Source organism: Candoia aspera, chromosome 11 (assembly GCF_035149785.1).
Source record: "Candoia aspera isolate rCanAsp1 chromosome 11, rCanAsp1.hap2, whole genome shotgun sequence".
NCBI classification, from domain to species: Eukaryota; Metazoa; Chordata; class Lepidosauria; order Squamata; family Boidae; genus Candoia; species Candoia aspera.
Window position 1 is genome coordinate 12,901,450 of NC_086163.1, and position 14,740 is coordinate 12,916,189.

Here is a 14,740-nt window from a genome sequence, read left to right on the forward strand (position 1 = left end):
ATACTAAGCCATGATTAACCATGGTTTATTGAATCAACCACAGCAGCAGGGATTGGGCAGTTTCATGGGCTGAGGACCATACTTGGCATAGAGTGGTATGCTCAACTGATGAACTGCACTTTAAAAAATAGGGTTAATGCATATTCGTAATTGCTGTTAAAGTTAATAAGATGCTCTTTGGTCATGTATTTGATAATTTTCTATCCTGTTAAATACTGTGTTAATAGCTCAATGTAGGCCATGCCAAAAGCTTTCAGAGCAGCCTCAGATTGTGCACCTCTGGACTAAAACATGTACATTGCTTTACTAACGAGACAAGTGTTCCCACACACATATTTCAGAATTGGCCACTGAAATGGTGTTTCTCATTAACCAATCCAGTGATAAAGTGTTTTATGACACGTTACTCTTCAATAAGAGATAATAACATAGGAGGAACTAAATTCACATTATTGATCCTGTTCAAGGACAATATTATATGTGTGCTGTGGAGACTAATTTGTCCTCGAATGGAGCAGTGATGAGAATTAAGTTTATAAAGTGTGTGTGCACATGTATACACACACACCCTTTGCAGGGTTCAGGTGACTAGCACCTTTGTTTTTGGGAGGTGCTTCAAGTCAAAGAAAGTTCACAGATGTCCTGAAAGATGTAACACCCATTCAGAAGGTCCAAAAGACTGAACATACAGACTACGTTCGCATATTGCAAGTAATCCATACTTCGATTAAGATGCAATTGGCTTGGCGTACATGTAATGCTAACCCACAAAGTCTATTTATTGTACAACATAAACCTCACTATTATGGCTGGCTTACACTACTCATTAAAGCAAAACCAAAACAATCCCATGGTTGGTTTAGCCTGCTCTGTTAGCCAGCAGTCTTCTGACACATAAAACAACAGCTTTTATTATGCCATAATCCCATGTGAATTTATAAAATGGGCCATGGTTCAGAAAGGTTCATACTATAATAAATGTGTTAATCTTTCAAATGGTGCAAAATATTGGCAAAATCAGAAATGTGTTTCCCATGCTGATTAATACGCACTATCTACTAACCATTCCGTAAGGACAAATAAATTAGAATTCCCCATTCTAATCCCACTGTATTTTGAATCCCAAATGTGTTTTGAACAATGGCAAAATCCTTGCTTCTGCTCTCAGACTGGCTTTAAATTCAGCAGAACAATTAATCATCTTAGGATAATCAGCCCATCCATAAGACTACTTCAGAGCGAAGATGTACCAATCAGACGCACCAAATCTCTCATGTCCCATGCTGTCCTTGTTGATGGGCCTCTTACAGACAACCTGAAGAATTACAATGTCTAATCTGTACATGAAAGAAAAATGCAGTGGTTTATCTTTTCCTGGGACTCTCATACACACACACAATAATTCTAGTTGTGCAAATTTAGGATAAAAAAATTGCTGCTGTCTCTTTAAGAGCCTAACACTGTCCTGCAAGTGAGCTATTATAAGGGCAGGTAAGCTGAAGCTCTTAGATTAAATGATCTGGCAGCCAGGCAGAAGGAAGCAATCTACATAATGACAGGCCATAACTGCTGGGGATACAGGCAGAAAGATGGTAGGTGACTTGCACAACCCTTCCCCTTCTGTTTTCTATGCATCCCATCTTCCTACTACTCAATAGAGTTGTATTATACTGCTTGGGTTCATGCCTACAGTAGGTCCCACCACCATCAGGCAATATGCAAACAGGCAGTTAATGGGTTAACTTCCAACCAGCTTTTATGTTATTGCTGGGACAAAATATGCCCTGATTGTGGGCTTTTTAAAGTATCTGTTGGACACTCCTGCTTCTTCAGTTTTTTTTATTAGGAAAAAAAAAAGTTCCTAGGCTATAGCCCTACTGCATTTTGTTGCTGAACTGGGATCCTTTCTGTTGGCCTTTCCAAATAACTCATTAAAAAGATGCTTGCAAGAAGTGCTGATCAAAGATCATTCTGTATGCAAAGTAAACCAGGGAAGAGAAGCAGATAGAACATGGGTGCTCCAACACTGATCAGGGAATAGGTCACCTTTTAAAAATAAGAAATTGGAAACAAATGGTCCCCAAAGCAGTTTGGCACAGAAGAGGTGGATAAGTGGGCTGGCCCTACCCTTAGTCATAAGAAGACAGCTGCTTCAGATGGGAGATGGCAGGAAGGTGGTGGTGGAGTAACTATATCTGATGCCTTCAGGGGCAATTGAGGATGCTGACCCATCATCCAGGGTTGAGGAAAGATTTCGGTCCTATTGAGTTCTGTACACAGACTTGTTCTTTGCAGCTTATCTCAGGCAGCAAAATGTCTTGGGCCAGTTGCGTGAGGGTGGGAAAAGATGGTCTACCTCATTTGATTTCCTTTTCAGAGCTATGCAAACACATCTGCTATCAAGCCACATTCAAAAGCTGACAACTTTCCTAAGGAAGTGGCTGAGCATCTCTGAGCATTCCATGCAGATTGTCCCCAAACAAGGCTCTTAGGTGACAAGGCCATTTGCTTGGGATCTTGGAAAGGCCCTTCAGCCAGAGCAAGGCATGAATAACATGTCCACCCATAACAGTGCACAAAACCTAGATTATCTGTAAGCCTGCAATCATATATTTGTTCACATTAGATCTAAATTAGCCTTTGAATATCACTGCCTGGGTGGACCTTCATCCAGGACTTCTTCCTCTTATCAAGATGGAAGTCTCAGGCAGAAGCCTTTGGACCTCAGAAAGAAGGCAGACCAGAGCCCTCCTGGTTTGTTTGGGGAGGCTGAAACTCATCCCTCACCAGGCAAAAAAGATGGTTCTAGTAAACCTAATGGTTGTTTTATAAGTGAGCATTTTGCCTTGATGGATTGCATGTTAGATTTATTTCTCTGTTTAAAAATCACAATCAACTTTATCAGATGTGATCACTGACAACTTTATTGTCTGCTCTCTGAACAAGCAGAAGTCAAATTGTGCCTGAAAAGTACTGTAGGTGCTGTTCATCATGATCTGACTTTTAAACAATGCTGATCTCCCTCCACAAATCTTTCCTATCTCCTGCCCCAAATCCAAAACTTTTAACAGGAAGTGCCAGGATTTGTGCCTGTGACCTTTTGCATGCTGAGAATCCTCCTCCTGAATGTGCATTCTTTCGCTAAGGAGACCTCAGCAAAAGAGTTCTCTGCTAATGTGTCAACTTTAAATTAATAGGACTCCAAAAATGTAGAGGAGGAAGAAACAATTTCTATGATTTTGAAAGACTCGCTTAAAATAACTCTTTCTCTCTCCCCAAAGGACCTTCTCTCTGGTACAAGTCCTATCCCATTGCCCAAGGCAGCCGTCAGTCTCCGATTGATATCATCCCCACGCAAGCTATCTATGACCCCAGTTTGAAGCCTCTCAGTATTTCCTATGAATCAGGTTCATCTCTTGACATTTCCAACAATGGGCATTCAGTCATGGTGGATTTCAAGGATGTTGATGATAAAACAGGTGAACGGAGCTTATTGATTTTAATACCTCTAACCCCCTCTAGCCCGCTACACAAGATACAATCTATGACAACCATAAGATGCAAAATGAACCAAACAGAGTTACATTCCAGTCAGTGGCTACATTCTGTGCATTAGTTTCTTCTGAATGGCCTTAAAGATGGAATGGATTTCTGAATGATCCTTGGAAGGAGCTCAGTGACTGCTCCTTAAGCGAAAAGGTGATTTTTCTAGCTGCACAAAATCAGATGCCGCTCCTGTGAGTGCATTACATTTCATTTCTAGATGGAGTCTCAAGGCACCACAAGAGCAGGATTTGAGGGCACAGGTCCAGAGACTTGCCCAACACAAAGCAGGATAGGTCTTAAACACAGTAGATAACTTTTGCTGATTGTGTTTGTGACTGTTCAGGAAGTATTTAGTTTCCAATCATACTGATTTATTCATTCAATTTGTATAGTTGCCCATCTCGCATATGCTTTTCTAGGTGGCTCACACAGTTAACCCCCCAATACAGATAAATAATCAAACAATAACACAGAAGGCCATTAAAACACATTAAAAATTAAAACCATTGAAAGCCTAAAAAACTTAGTAATGCCGTGGTAAAAAATCTTCCTGTGTGTTATCATTCCAGTTCTTGTTAAATCCAATGAGGGAGAATTCACAGGGGTGTCCACAGGGAGGGTGTCAAAAAAGTCAAAATTTGGCCAGAACTATGTGGCGCACATAAGAAAGGGATGGGGCTTTGGTTGCATGGTTGTGACTACCATCTTGACTTTTTTTTGACTCCCCTGCCCGTGGACACACCTGCTTCCCCAAATTTCCTTCCAAGGAGAAGAGAATGTTTGTGAAATTCTCATGGCTGGAGTTTAACTCTCTTGTTCAAGTGAGGAAATGGCCCAGTAAAGTGTGGGAATGCCACATATTGCCTTGTACAGTCATCTCTCCAGTGGACTGCTACCATCTCGGATTCCCCCAGTTTCAATAAATCACAAAGAAAATAAGATGAGGGAAGTCCCCCCATATTTCTTTTCTTCAGATTGGGAAGTGGGGGCAGCCAAAGAGGCTTTAGAATGATGGAAAAAATGAATCACAGAAAATAATACCGGAGTTGCATCCTCCACTACCCCCAGTAGTCTCAAAAACATCTCAAGATCAATTGGAAAGACATTCTCAAGCATCCTGAGAATGAGCTAATCCATCAAAAACCCCTTCTGCTAGGAAATAATTGCGGAACTCAGCACAGCATAAGGACTTAGTGTCCCTGAAGGGACTAAAATGAATGACTTTACACAGATTTCAATAAATACGTTCCAGCCCTGGCAGTTAAATAATTTTGGACTTTGGAATCGGATATCCTGCTGTGAGGGCTTCTGCAGATGATCCTGGGTGTTACTCCATTTGCTGCCAAATATGGTAAGAAAGCATTGCAGTGTTTATGGCTTGTGATGTGAAACTAGACAATTGTTACATACTCAACAAACCCTGGTTAAGCAAACTGTCTTAATCTGATACGTGAGCCAATCAAGGAGTTTTGGAGCTTAGGGCTGAGAGGAAAGGACGTGACCTCATGGGTCTCTTTGGGGTTTTGGAGGCAAAACCTGCCGTTTTGAAGAAGGACTGTTTTGCCTGCGGTTGTACTCTGCTGTGTGTTGTAAATAAAACTCTAGATATAGAGAGTGCCCAGTCTTCCCTTACAGACAGAAAACAAATTGTAATCCCTTCAATTTCTCAGTTTTGTTTTGTGCCTTCAAGTCAGTTATTGACTCCTGGTGACCTCCTGGACTGGTCCCTGCAGTTTTCTTGGCAAGATTTCAGAAGTGGTTTGCCATTGCCTCCTTCCGAGGGCTGAGAGAGAGTGACTGGCCCAAGGTCACCCAGCTGGCTTTGTGCCTAAGGCAGGACTAGAACTCACAGTCTCCCAGTTTCTAGCCTGATGCTTTAACCACTGCACCAACCACCCTTTTATCCTCTGCCTTTGGACCGTGAAGGTGGGAAAAAAGAAATGTATGACTATTGCCGTTCTGATGGAACTTCTGTCAATTTCTGTTTTCCTTTTGGGTTCCAGCTGTCAGTGGAGGCCCCTTGGAAAATCCTTATAGGCTGAAACAATTCCATTTTCATTGGGGGACAAGCCAGAATTCTGGATCTGAACATACCATTAATGGGAAATCTTTTCCTTGCGAGGTGAGTTATTTTATAAACATTGACAGAGCAAAGCTGCGCACAAAAGAAAGCGTAGAGGAGATGGAGCATCTATGGACATCCCACATGTAGCCAGAAATTGCTGAGTGGTCTCCAGATTTTCAGAAGCAAAGCTTTATGCCCAGTGTGGATGTATGGTAACTTAAAAATAATGTTATTTTAATAGTTCTATATAAAAACAAACCTACAGGCTTGTTTTTTGATCATATGTTGTTCTACGGGAGAACAGATTTTAGCAAGAATGTGAAAAACAGCAAATAGCTAATTAAAGAAATTAATTTCACATAACAAGTAAAATTTCACCCCACACACTAAGTTATGCTTTGCTTCTCCATGGTTTATTGACTAAGCCACAGTTGCTTAGTCACACATGCTTATTCATAAACTATGATTTGGAAACTCCAGTGGATAGGTACACTTAATACATTAAGCCACTTGCAGACAAACTCCATTAATGATTTAAGATGTTGTCTTTTCCCTGAATCCTTTTTGGATCTTGTTTTCTTAGGACCTCCTTTTCCATACAATGTTAGTATTCTGCAAATCTTGCTGCGTCCAGGAGCTGTTCCTTTATTCTTCCTCTAAGTGGATCCTGCAGCTACAAAAAGGTTTATCATTTGGAGAGGGGTATAGGTTGGAAAGTGATCCTTGGTGAGCACTGAAAACTGGTGCCAGTCACCGAACTAAGCTCATGTTTTTAGTTCACCTATGTGGATCCCTAGACACTCCTCTGTAGATGGGGTTTCTTTAGCATATTTGGCCTTGGCTGACTTGGTGATGAAGGTGAAAGGTCCCCTGTGAGCACCGAGTCATGCCTGACTCTTTGGAGGGATGCTGCTTTCATGATATTTTCTTGGCAGACTATAGAGCAGGGTGGTTTGCCATTGCCTTCCCCAGTCGTCACCTTCCCCAGTCCCCAGTTGGCTGACTTACCCGGTAAAAATACAGCTCTCTGCCAACTTTATTGGATCTTCCCAGAAACTCAGACAACTTCCTTTTCTGAACAAAGCAATACATTCAGCTCACCTGCTTGACGTGGTCAGCCACTTGAACAAGATCTTGTCTGTTTATGTTTGGAGTAATGATGTTTGCTTGATTCTCCCCCTGAGCTCCATTTAGTTCACTGGAATGCCAAGAAATACACAACGTTTGGAGAAGCTGCAGCAGCACCAGATGGCTTGGTGGTGGTTGGTGTTTTTTTAGAGGTGAGAGCCATGGTACCTGCTGTATGTGTTATATGCCTATCACCCATCAGTGCATCCCATACAGCACCTCGGTCACACCTTTCCTATGCCATAATGTGATTTGTTTGGTTTTCTCAATATGTTAAGTAAAGCCAGCCATACTGGTTTATAAACCCTGGTTTACAGCTTGCATTGAGTAAAAAACCATATTGCAGTTTCTTCAGCAAACCGTCATTAAACACATAGCTTAATACAATCGGTGAGCAGTGTCAGTGTAAGAGGACAGACAACTGCAAGGCTATGAATCAGGAGGAGTCCAGTAGCACATTTCCTACTGACAAATTTTATTAAAAGGCAGAATGCAGCTCACAAAAGTTTATGCCTTTTAATAAAATTTGTTACAGGTAAACTTTGTTTAACGACCACAATTGGGACCAGAATTTCAGTCACTAAATGATGCGGTTGTTAAACAAATCCAACCTGATTTTATGACCATTTTTGCAGCAAGCAATGTGGTTATTAAATGAATCACTCAGTTTCCCATTGATTTTGCTTGCCGGAAGCTGGCTGGGAAGGTTGAAAATGGCGATCATATGGCCGCGGGATGCTATGACAGTTGTAAATGTGAACTGGTTGCCAAGCACCCGAATCATGATCATGTGACCGTGGGGATGCTGTGACAGTCATAAGTGCGAAGACCAGTTGCAAGTCGGGTTTTAGCACCATCATAAGTCTGAATCGTTGCTAAATGAACCATCGTTAAGCGAGGACTAACTGTAGTCAGAAATCCTCCTGACTTTTTGCCCCCATCAACTAACATGGCTCTTCTCCTACAATGTCTGCAATGCTATAGTTTCTCTGTGTGCAGACATGAACAGGCTTTCCATGCTGAATGTGTAGTTTCAGGAGGCAATCAAGTCTGAAAGGATATTCTAATATTTATTTGATTGATTGAATATTTAATTTGATTTGATTGATATTCCATCATTTTTGTAGGGTACAACTCAAAGCAGGGAACATAATGCTTTCTCCTCCTATTTTCATCATGAGAACCACTCTGGGAGTGAGTTGGGCTGAGAGAAATGGATGCCAAAAAAGTGGGCTTGTGCAAGGGGAATCTAAATGATGTTAGATAGTGGCATTATGCAGACCCCCTCGGGAAGTCACTCCAGGCACAAGGAAAGGAAAAAGCAAGGTGTGGTGGATCATAACTTCCCCCCTTTTATTGTACCATTACAGTGTTTCTAAAAAGCTGAATGGTTTCAAGAGTAGTGGGCGGAGCAGGGGAGAAGTCTACAAGCCACAGACAGAAAATCATTATTAACTTGCTCTGTATTGTGGCTGCTTTCAAATTCTTCCTCCTCTGGCCTTTTAAACATTTAGGTTGGAGAAGAACATGCTTCTGTGAACAGACTGACTGATGCCTTTTATATGGTCAAATTTAAAGTAAGTTTTCAAAGTAGAATACTCCTGAATTATATGGACATGAAGATTAAGATTATTTCTTCTTGGGTTTTTTTTAATGCAAATGAGTCTTGAGTGTCCATTAATTTCACCCTTCTTTTATGGACATTTTGAACCAGTGGTTAGATGTTACTTGGGCTTAGATGTGGAAAAAGAAATTTTAATGCAGAAAAGAAAGAGGTTAGGAATACCACTGATATAGATACAGAAATACAACTTGTTTAAATTTCTGTGAACAATCAGAAATATACATTGGGAGGATCCAATGCTGAGTGTGGGTTTTAATTTTTTTTTTCTCTAGCCAGGTGCTCTGTGCAGTGGCACCCCCAGGGCATCCACAAATAAGATGTGCATGCCAATATCAAGAGACTGTGTTCAATTATATTGAGCACTCTGAGAGCAGGACCAATGGGACTGTACTCCCTCCATCCAGATCCTGCTGTAGATCATCAACAATAGTGACCAATGCAGTTCCGTCCCAGGCCTAGGCCTGCAACATCACTGGAAGGGATCCAGATAATCCGTTTCTTCCAGGATCCTCTGTAGACAAGCCCCAACCACTTTCTCAAGAGCCTTTCCCTCAAAGAGGAAGTTGGAATCAACTCAGAAGTTCTCCAGAGCTTCTGGGTTGAAGGAGAGTTTCTTCAGGAAGGTGCATACCACTGTCTCCTACATCATGACTTAATGTAATGGTCTGATTCAAACAGCATGCTGAGATAAATGGCTGAGTTTCCACTATATGTTGAAGCACAAACTACCAACTCTATTTTGACCTAGTCTAGTATATTATGTGAACTTACCTGCAGGTAAGTTTTCAGGATGTTGCTGACCTCTTGGGACATGACAGCCATTACCTGAAGTATCTTTAAAAGAAGACAATGTCCTTGGAGGACCATGTGGAGGACAGATCATGTCAGAAGCTATTTGTTATGATGTAAAGCCCACAGTGAGCAACAGCCAACAATTATAAAATCAAAGTGCTTGGTTTATTGTGCTTACACAACATCAGAAGAACTTGACAAGCCATAGACAATATTTGCAGTTGCTTCCTCTGTGGTGTTCCTCCTCTGTCTTTTTGCTTTGATTCATTTTGCTAAACTCATGAAAAACAAAGTACAGGCATCAGTTTCAAGATAGTTCAAATTGTACTGAAGCTTAACATCTGACTTTACAACAGAATTTCAATGAACCTGATGTATGGTAGAGAAGAAAGGGAGAAAAAATAAATTATGTTAAAATATAATAAAATAACTCGGCGGAAGTTGATCAAATGGCTTAGAAATCCTCTTCTTTATTCCTCTCTCAAAATAGTACCAACCACATTATCAGATTCCTTCCTGGTACAATTCTAAGGTAGCTTTAGGAGTTTTCCTTCCACCATCCTTCCTCAGTGCTACTTCTAAGGAGGAAGTAGATTTGGATAGGTGCTTCAGAGCTCATGGAGGTTGGGACATAGCACCCATCTGAAACTCTTTAAAGCAGCCGCATCTTTTCCTGGGATTGTGCACAATCCTGAAAAAAGACACAGCTGTTCTATGGAGCTCAGACATGCTATGTTTGTGGCCCTGCATTCTCCAAAGCACATTTATGGAATCAAGTCCAAAACACTGCACAACCCTTGTATATACTAGAAAGATTAAGTTTTGTGGTAACAAGAAGAAGGAATATTGTGTTCATGACCTGCTGATGGACATCCTAGAAATTTTAGATTGAATCCAGATTTAGTGCCCTTGGAGATAACATGTAGAAATTGTGTTTAACTGAATTGAGTTGTGCTTAACTGAATTATGGAAATTAATCCCAATGAAAATGTGCAAGAGGCAACATTTATGGAAGTGTGCATGTCTGTATGTTTATTTTGGTGCTGTCCTGCAGATTTTCTGCACCTTCTTCAAGTGTTCTCTTAGCCGTATCATCATAATACAAAACCGATACCTCTTGTGCTGATGTTTTATTTGGAGCCTGGATGTGGGTTATATTACATTATCCACGCAAAAAAACCCCAAGTTTTCCTAACTTTTATGAAAGTCCTTTAAGCTTTCAGAGCAAACAAAAAAAAAATTACAGTGGGTTTCTGGTAAGGAATCTTGTTTTTTCTTAGATCACCCCATTATCACAGATCCATTTTGTGTCTTTTTCTTTCTAGTCACCTGTCTATTGACCAGTTAAACATTGACACAACTGTTCTGAGCAATGCTGGGTGTGTGTGTGTGTGTGTGTTCTCATGTTTGTTTTTGGTAGTTTCCAAGAAGTTCTGTAAAACCATTTTTGTTTGCATCTTTAATTGTCTCTTTTAATTTTTAAAAGATCCCTAGCGTCAAATAACATGTTCTTCTTCCTGCTGAAACTTCTCATAGGGAACAAAAGCTGAGTTCAAAGCTTTCAACCCAAGCACCCTTCTTCCCCCCTGCCTAAATTATTGGACATATCCTGGATCTTTGACAACACCACCTCTCAACGAGAGTGTAACCTGGATAGTGCTGAAGGAAGCTATCCAAGTATCAGAGAAACAGGTAAATCTTGAGGGTGAGTGAGTGTTGAGAATGTAGTTGCTCCATGTTTATGGAAAATATTCTTCCAAATAGCTATCAGGAGAAAATGCTCTATTTAAAACAAAAAACCGTTATGCTTTTGGAAATGCACTTTTTAAATCCCTTTCAGCAACCCAGCTACAAAGGATTTGGGTATCCCATCTATAAATTGATATTTTTCTCCAGGATTTTTTTTAACTATTATCATTTTGGAGAGGGATATATAGCGTGTGTCTATTGTATGTGTTGGGAGGGAGGTCCATTTAAAATCAGGAAACTACACTGCTATTATTTGTTGATTTTTCTGCCAAATCAGAGTAATTTATTTATTTATTTATTTATTCAAATTTAATTACCGCCCATCTCCCCCAAAAGAGGGACTCTGGGCAGTTTACAATAAAATGTGGTCCTAAAGAATTCTGTGACATTCAAAAAGGGAGTTGCCCAGTTTTGCCTGTTTGAAAACATTCTTTATAAAGACTGAAAACAAAAAATGATGCAAAGAAGAAAACAGGCTCTTGAAGTTGCCCACCCAACAGTTAATATCTGCAGAATGAACTGAATGGACATGTACTTCACTTGGCCACAGGTGTGTGTGTGTGTGTGTGTGTGTGTTTTACTGTGGCTGAGATGGATTGTATTTCTGTTAAATTATTCTCATTTCTGAATGTAATGCATGAAAAAAAAAATTATTTATTTATTTATCAATCATATTTTTGTCACCGCCCATCTCCCTCATATGGGGGACTCTGGGCGGTTCACAATAAAATGTCTTTTAAGCATCAGGTAAGAGCCTACTTTTTGATTGTCATAAGCTGGGCTATGTTGTGTTTTCAGTAATATTGTTTACCTCTTTTAACTCCTTAGGTCTTACATAAATTTCTTTTGTTGTTGTTGTTGCTATTGTTATATCTTAGTTTTAAAATCATTGTGTATACTTGCACTAATGTGTAGTCTTTTTTGTATGTGTTGGGCTGTTACAATCTTTCAATTTTTTAATGAAATTTTGCAAATTGGTTGCAAAAAAACAAGTATCCCTGGATGAATAATCTAGTTATGAGTATTACTGGATGAGTAGAGTGAAATAAAGAAATGATGGAAGTGCTACATTTTCACTCTTACTATTTGCTCGTAAGCGTGTTCACAGGCTGTATTTTTAAGCTGTAATGCTGTTTCTTGTGCCTTTACAGATGGAGAAATTCAGAACTCTCCTTTTTACAACAGAGGAAGATGAAAAGATCTTGATGGTGAATAATTTTCGGCCCCCTCAGCCTCTTAAGGGAAGGGTTGTTCGTGCATCCTTCAAGGTGTAAGAAGAATAGATGGAAAGAAAAAGGCAAAACATGCAGAGAATTTCTAAATCAGCAAACATAAGACTCTGATTTTCATCCTGGGCTTTAAAATGCCACAGCAAGGAGACTGCAGGACATCTATTGAGTTTGACACGATTCCAAACTCAAGATAACGTGTGAAGCATCCATACCACTCCAGATGTTTAAGAACACCTCCCTCCCTCCCTTCCTTTCCTTCCCAGTTCATTCAGTTCTAGTTTATAAAATACAGCCATTATTTTACTACCATGTTCCTGAAGGAACACTGGGGTTTTTTGTTCCTTATTTTGTCTAGGAAAAAGTGTTTCAATTGTCATGAAATGTAAATCCCTAACATAAATATTAAGATATTTATATTTGGGCAGAACCAAGCGTATCTGTACTTTTTTAATCTCTACTTTTCTTTTTGTCTTGCAAATAACTTATGATCTTTAATCATAATGAAGATTTGATTGATCCCCCCTGCAGATGCCCTATTCTTGTTCCTTGCCTATTGTACCCACTTTCGATCACCTCTTTCATTTCCCTTCCCTTCCTAGAGCATTTATCCCCTTTTATTGCTTCTGAAATCTCTTTTTTATTTGCCAGCCTTTTCTTCTGAAAGGAAAGAAGAGAATGTAGACATAAGGTTTTTTTGCATCTTAAAATCTGTGCAAGCTTTTAGTCCTCAAGGTTGCAAAGTAGTTTGAAAATATGTGAGCACGATTGAGGAAATAGTGCCTTCATCAGAATGTCTGAAAGTCACTTCAAAGGTGCAATGCTCCTTTTTAATTTCAGCCAGGCTTGTCCTCCTGTAAATTCTCCCTCCCCACACTCAACAGGCATTTTGTGGGAACCCACAAACTTTTTCTGAACTGTTCAAAATTACAAGTGGTCTCTGAGCCTCCTAGCTTGTCTGTGATGTGCGTGGGGTTATGTAAGGACCAGCATTTCGGAGAACTGAGATTCCTATCATTTTATGTTCACAACACCTGTCACCAACCATAGAAAAATAGTTGGATAATTTAGGAAACCAGAATGAAAAGTCCTGCAGTATTTCTCCCTGAAAATTAATGGAGGGTAATATTTTTTCACAGCCTTCAACAGTAGCTGTCCTCTGATGTGCTCTTATAGCCAGAGAGCCTAAAATAAGCAATTGAAAGTTGTGCTTGACTAAAGCCATCAATACTTCATTGCTTTGCCTGAACTTCATTGTCCTTCATGCTATATTTTTCTGCTTTAGACAATCCTCTTTGAAGTTGTTTGCCACGAGTAGAGAACCTGCAGTCCTTCAAAAATGCTGCTGACTTAAAACTCCAACTTGGCCCTAACCAGCATGGATAATAGGGATGATGTCAGCTAGTTTAATACTATCTGGAGAACCACCCACTCATTCCAGGCCTTTGCAGACCTAGATTCACACATCACACCAAGCTGTGATGGGCTCAGCCATGTTTTCTTGAATATGCTCCAATATGCTGAGTCTACACATTGCCTTAAGCTCTAACCAAACCAACCCAGCCATTGACTGATGGTGGTTCTTCAAGATTTGCAGCAGGAACCTGTTTTCCATCTCTACAGTAATGCTAGTGATTTAATCTGAGACTCTCTCCAAATAGGACATGTAATCTAACAACGAGCAGCTGACCTTGGATCATCTTCAACCACTCCTTGTTGTCTTCAGGTTTTAGGACACTTTATCACTCCTGTCATTGGTCCTGCTCATATATTGGTAGCAAGTATAATATATGAAGGGAAGAAAATCCACACCCGCCACCTGGTGGCCTTGATTAACAGACTCTAGCCCTGTACCTTGTCCTTCTCCAATCTGTATCCTCCAGGTGTGCAGGTACCAGGATGGGGAAGGTTGCTATAGCCCTTACCAGAGATTATTGGGCTTACTTCTAAACTGATATATGGGAATTGCCTGTGACGCTGCTATCATACATCCCCTTTTATTTTCTGAGTGGAAGGAAAGAAAGGATGTTGGTGGCCGTGATGGAAAAACCTGGGTGAAAGTTTGCCACGATTTCAGCTGCAAACCTCTCCAAACTGGAGGCTGGGGTTTTTCCATCACACTTCATACTTGTTCCTCCCCTCTTCCACCTTTTAAATGTCAGCAGGTTTCTTTCAACTCCGCATTCAACTCCGTAGGACTTTCCACATTCAACTCCGTAGGGACTCAGTTCTAGGTAAATGAGGCAGAAGATACTACTGGATCCACATTCAACTCCACATTCAACTCCATAGGACTCAGTTCTAGGTAAATGAGGCAGAAGATCCTACTGGAAATGGGCTGGTTTTTCTCACTAGCTGAATAGGCTGAGAAACACTCTGCATAGAAGCCATGTTTTAGAGGCAACATATTTGGGCAGGCAGAATCCACATTTATTTTTGGGGAAGTCAAAAGCCACAGCAGGCAGAGTGGGAAGGGTTGCATCACACCCATGGATGAGGACAGGATGTTCTGTTTTTGCTGAGGGTTAGTGAGAAAGGGATGGCTAGGTGTAATTTTTGTTTGTTTGTTGCTAACGAAGTTAACCTTTGAGGGCTTCTCCTTCAGTC

The 14,740-nt window shown here is 40.4% G+C and overlaps 1 protein-coding gene across 1 annotated transcript; it reads left to right on the forward strand.

Moving 5' to 3' along the window:
• The first annotated feature begins 1,524 nt into the window (after nt 1-1,524).
• On the forward strand, nt 1,525-12,648 carry CA7 (carbonic anhydrase 7). The gene is made up of 7 exons (XM_063312973.1): nt 1,525-1,592; nt 3,282-3,479; nt 5,550-5,668; nt 6,796-6,891; nt 8,254-8,316; nt 10,692-10,847; nt 12,056-12,648. The coding sequence occupies exons 1-7, from the start codon at nt 1,553-1,555 to the stop codon at nt 12,176-12,178; spliced, it is 795 nt and encodes a 264-aa protein (XP_063169043.1). The 5' UTR covers nt 1,525-1,552; the 3' UTR covers nt 12,179-12,648.
• The last annotated feature ends 2,092 nt before the right edge of the window (nt 12,649-14,740 follow it).

Coding starts and splice junctions, on each gene's coding strand:
- CA7 (XM_063312973.1), top strand. CDS start 1,553: ATGACAGGCCATAACTGCTGGGGATACAGGCAGAAAGATG. Junction 3,480..5,549: donor GGATGTTGATGATAAAACAG/GTGAACGGAGCT, acceptor TTTGGGTTCCAG/CTGTCAGTGGAGGCCCCTTG. Junction 10,848..12,055: donor TCCAAGTATCAGAGAAACAG/GTAAATCTTGAG, acceptor GTGCCTTTACAG/ATGGAGAAATTCAGAACTCT.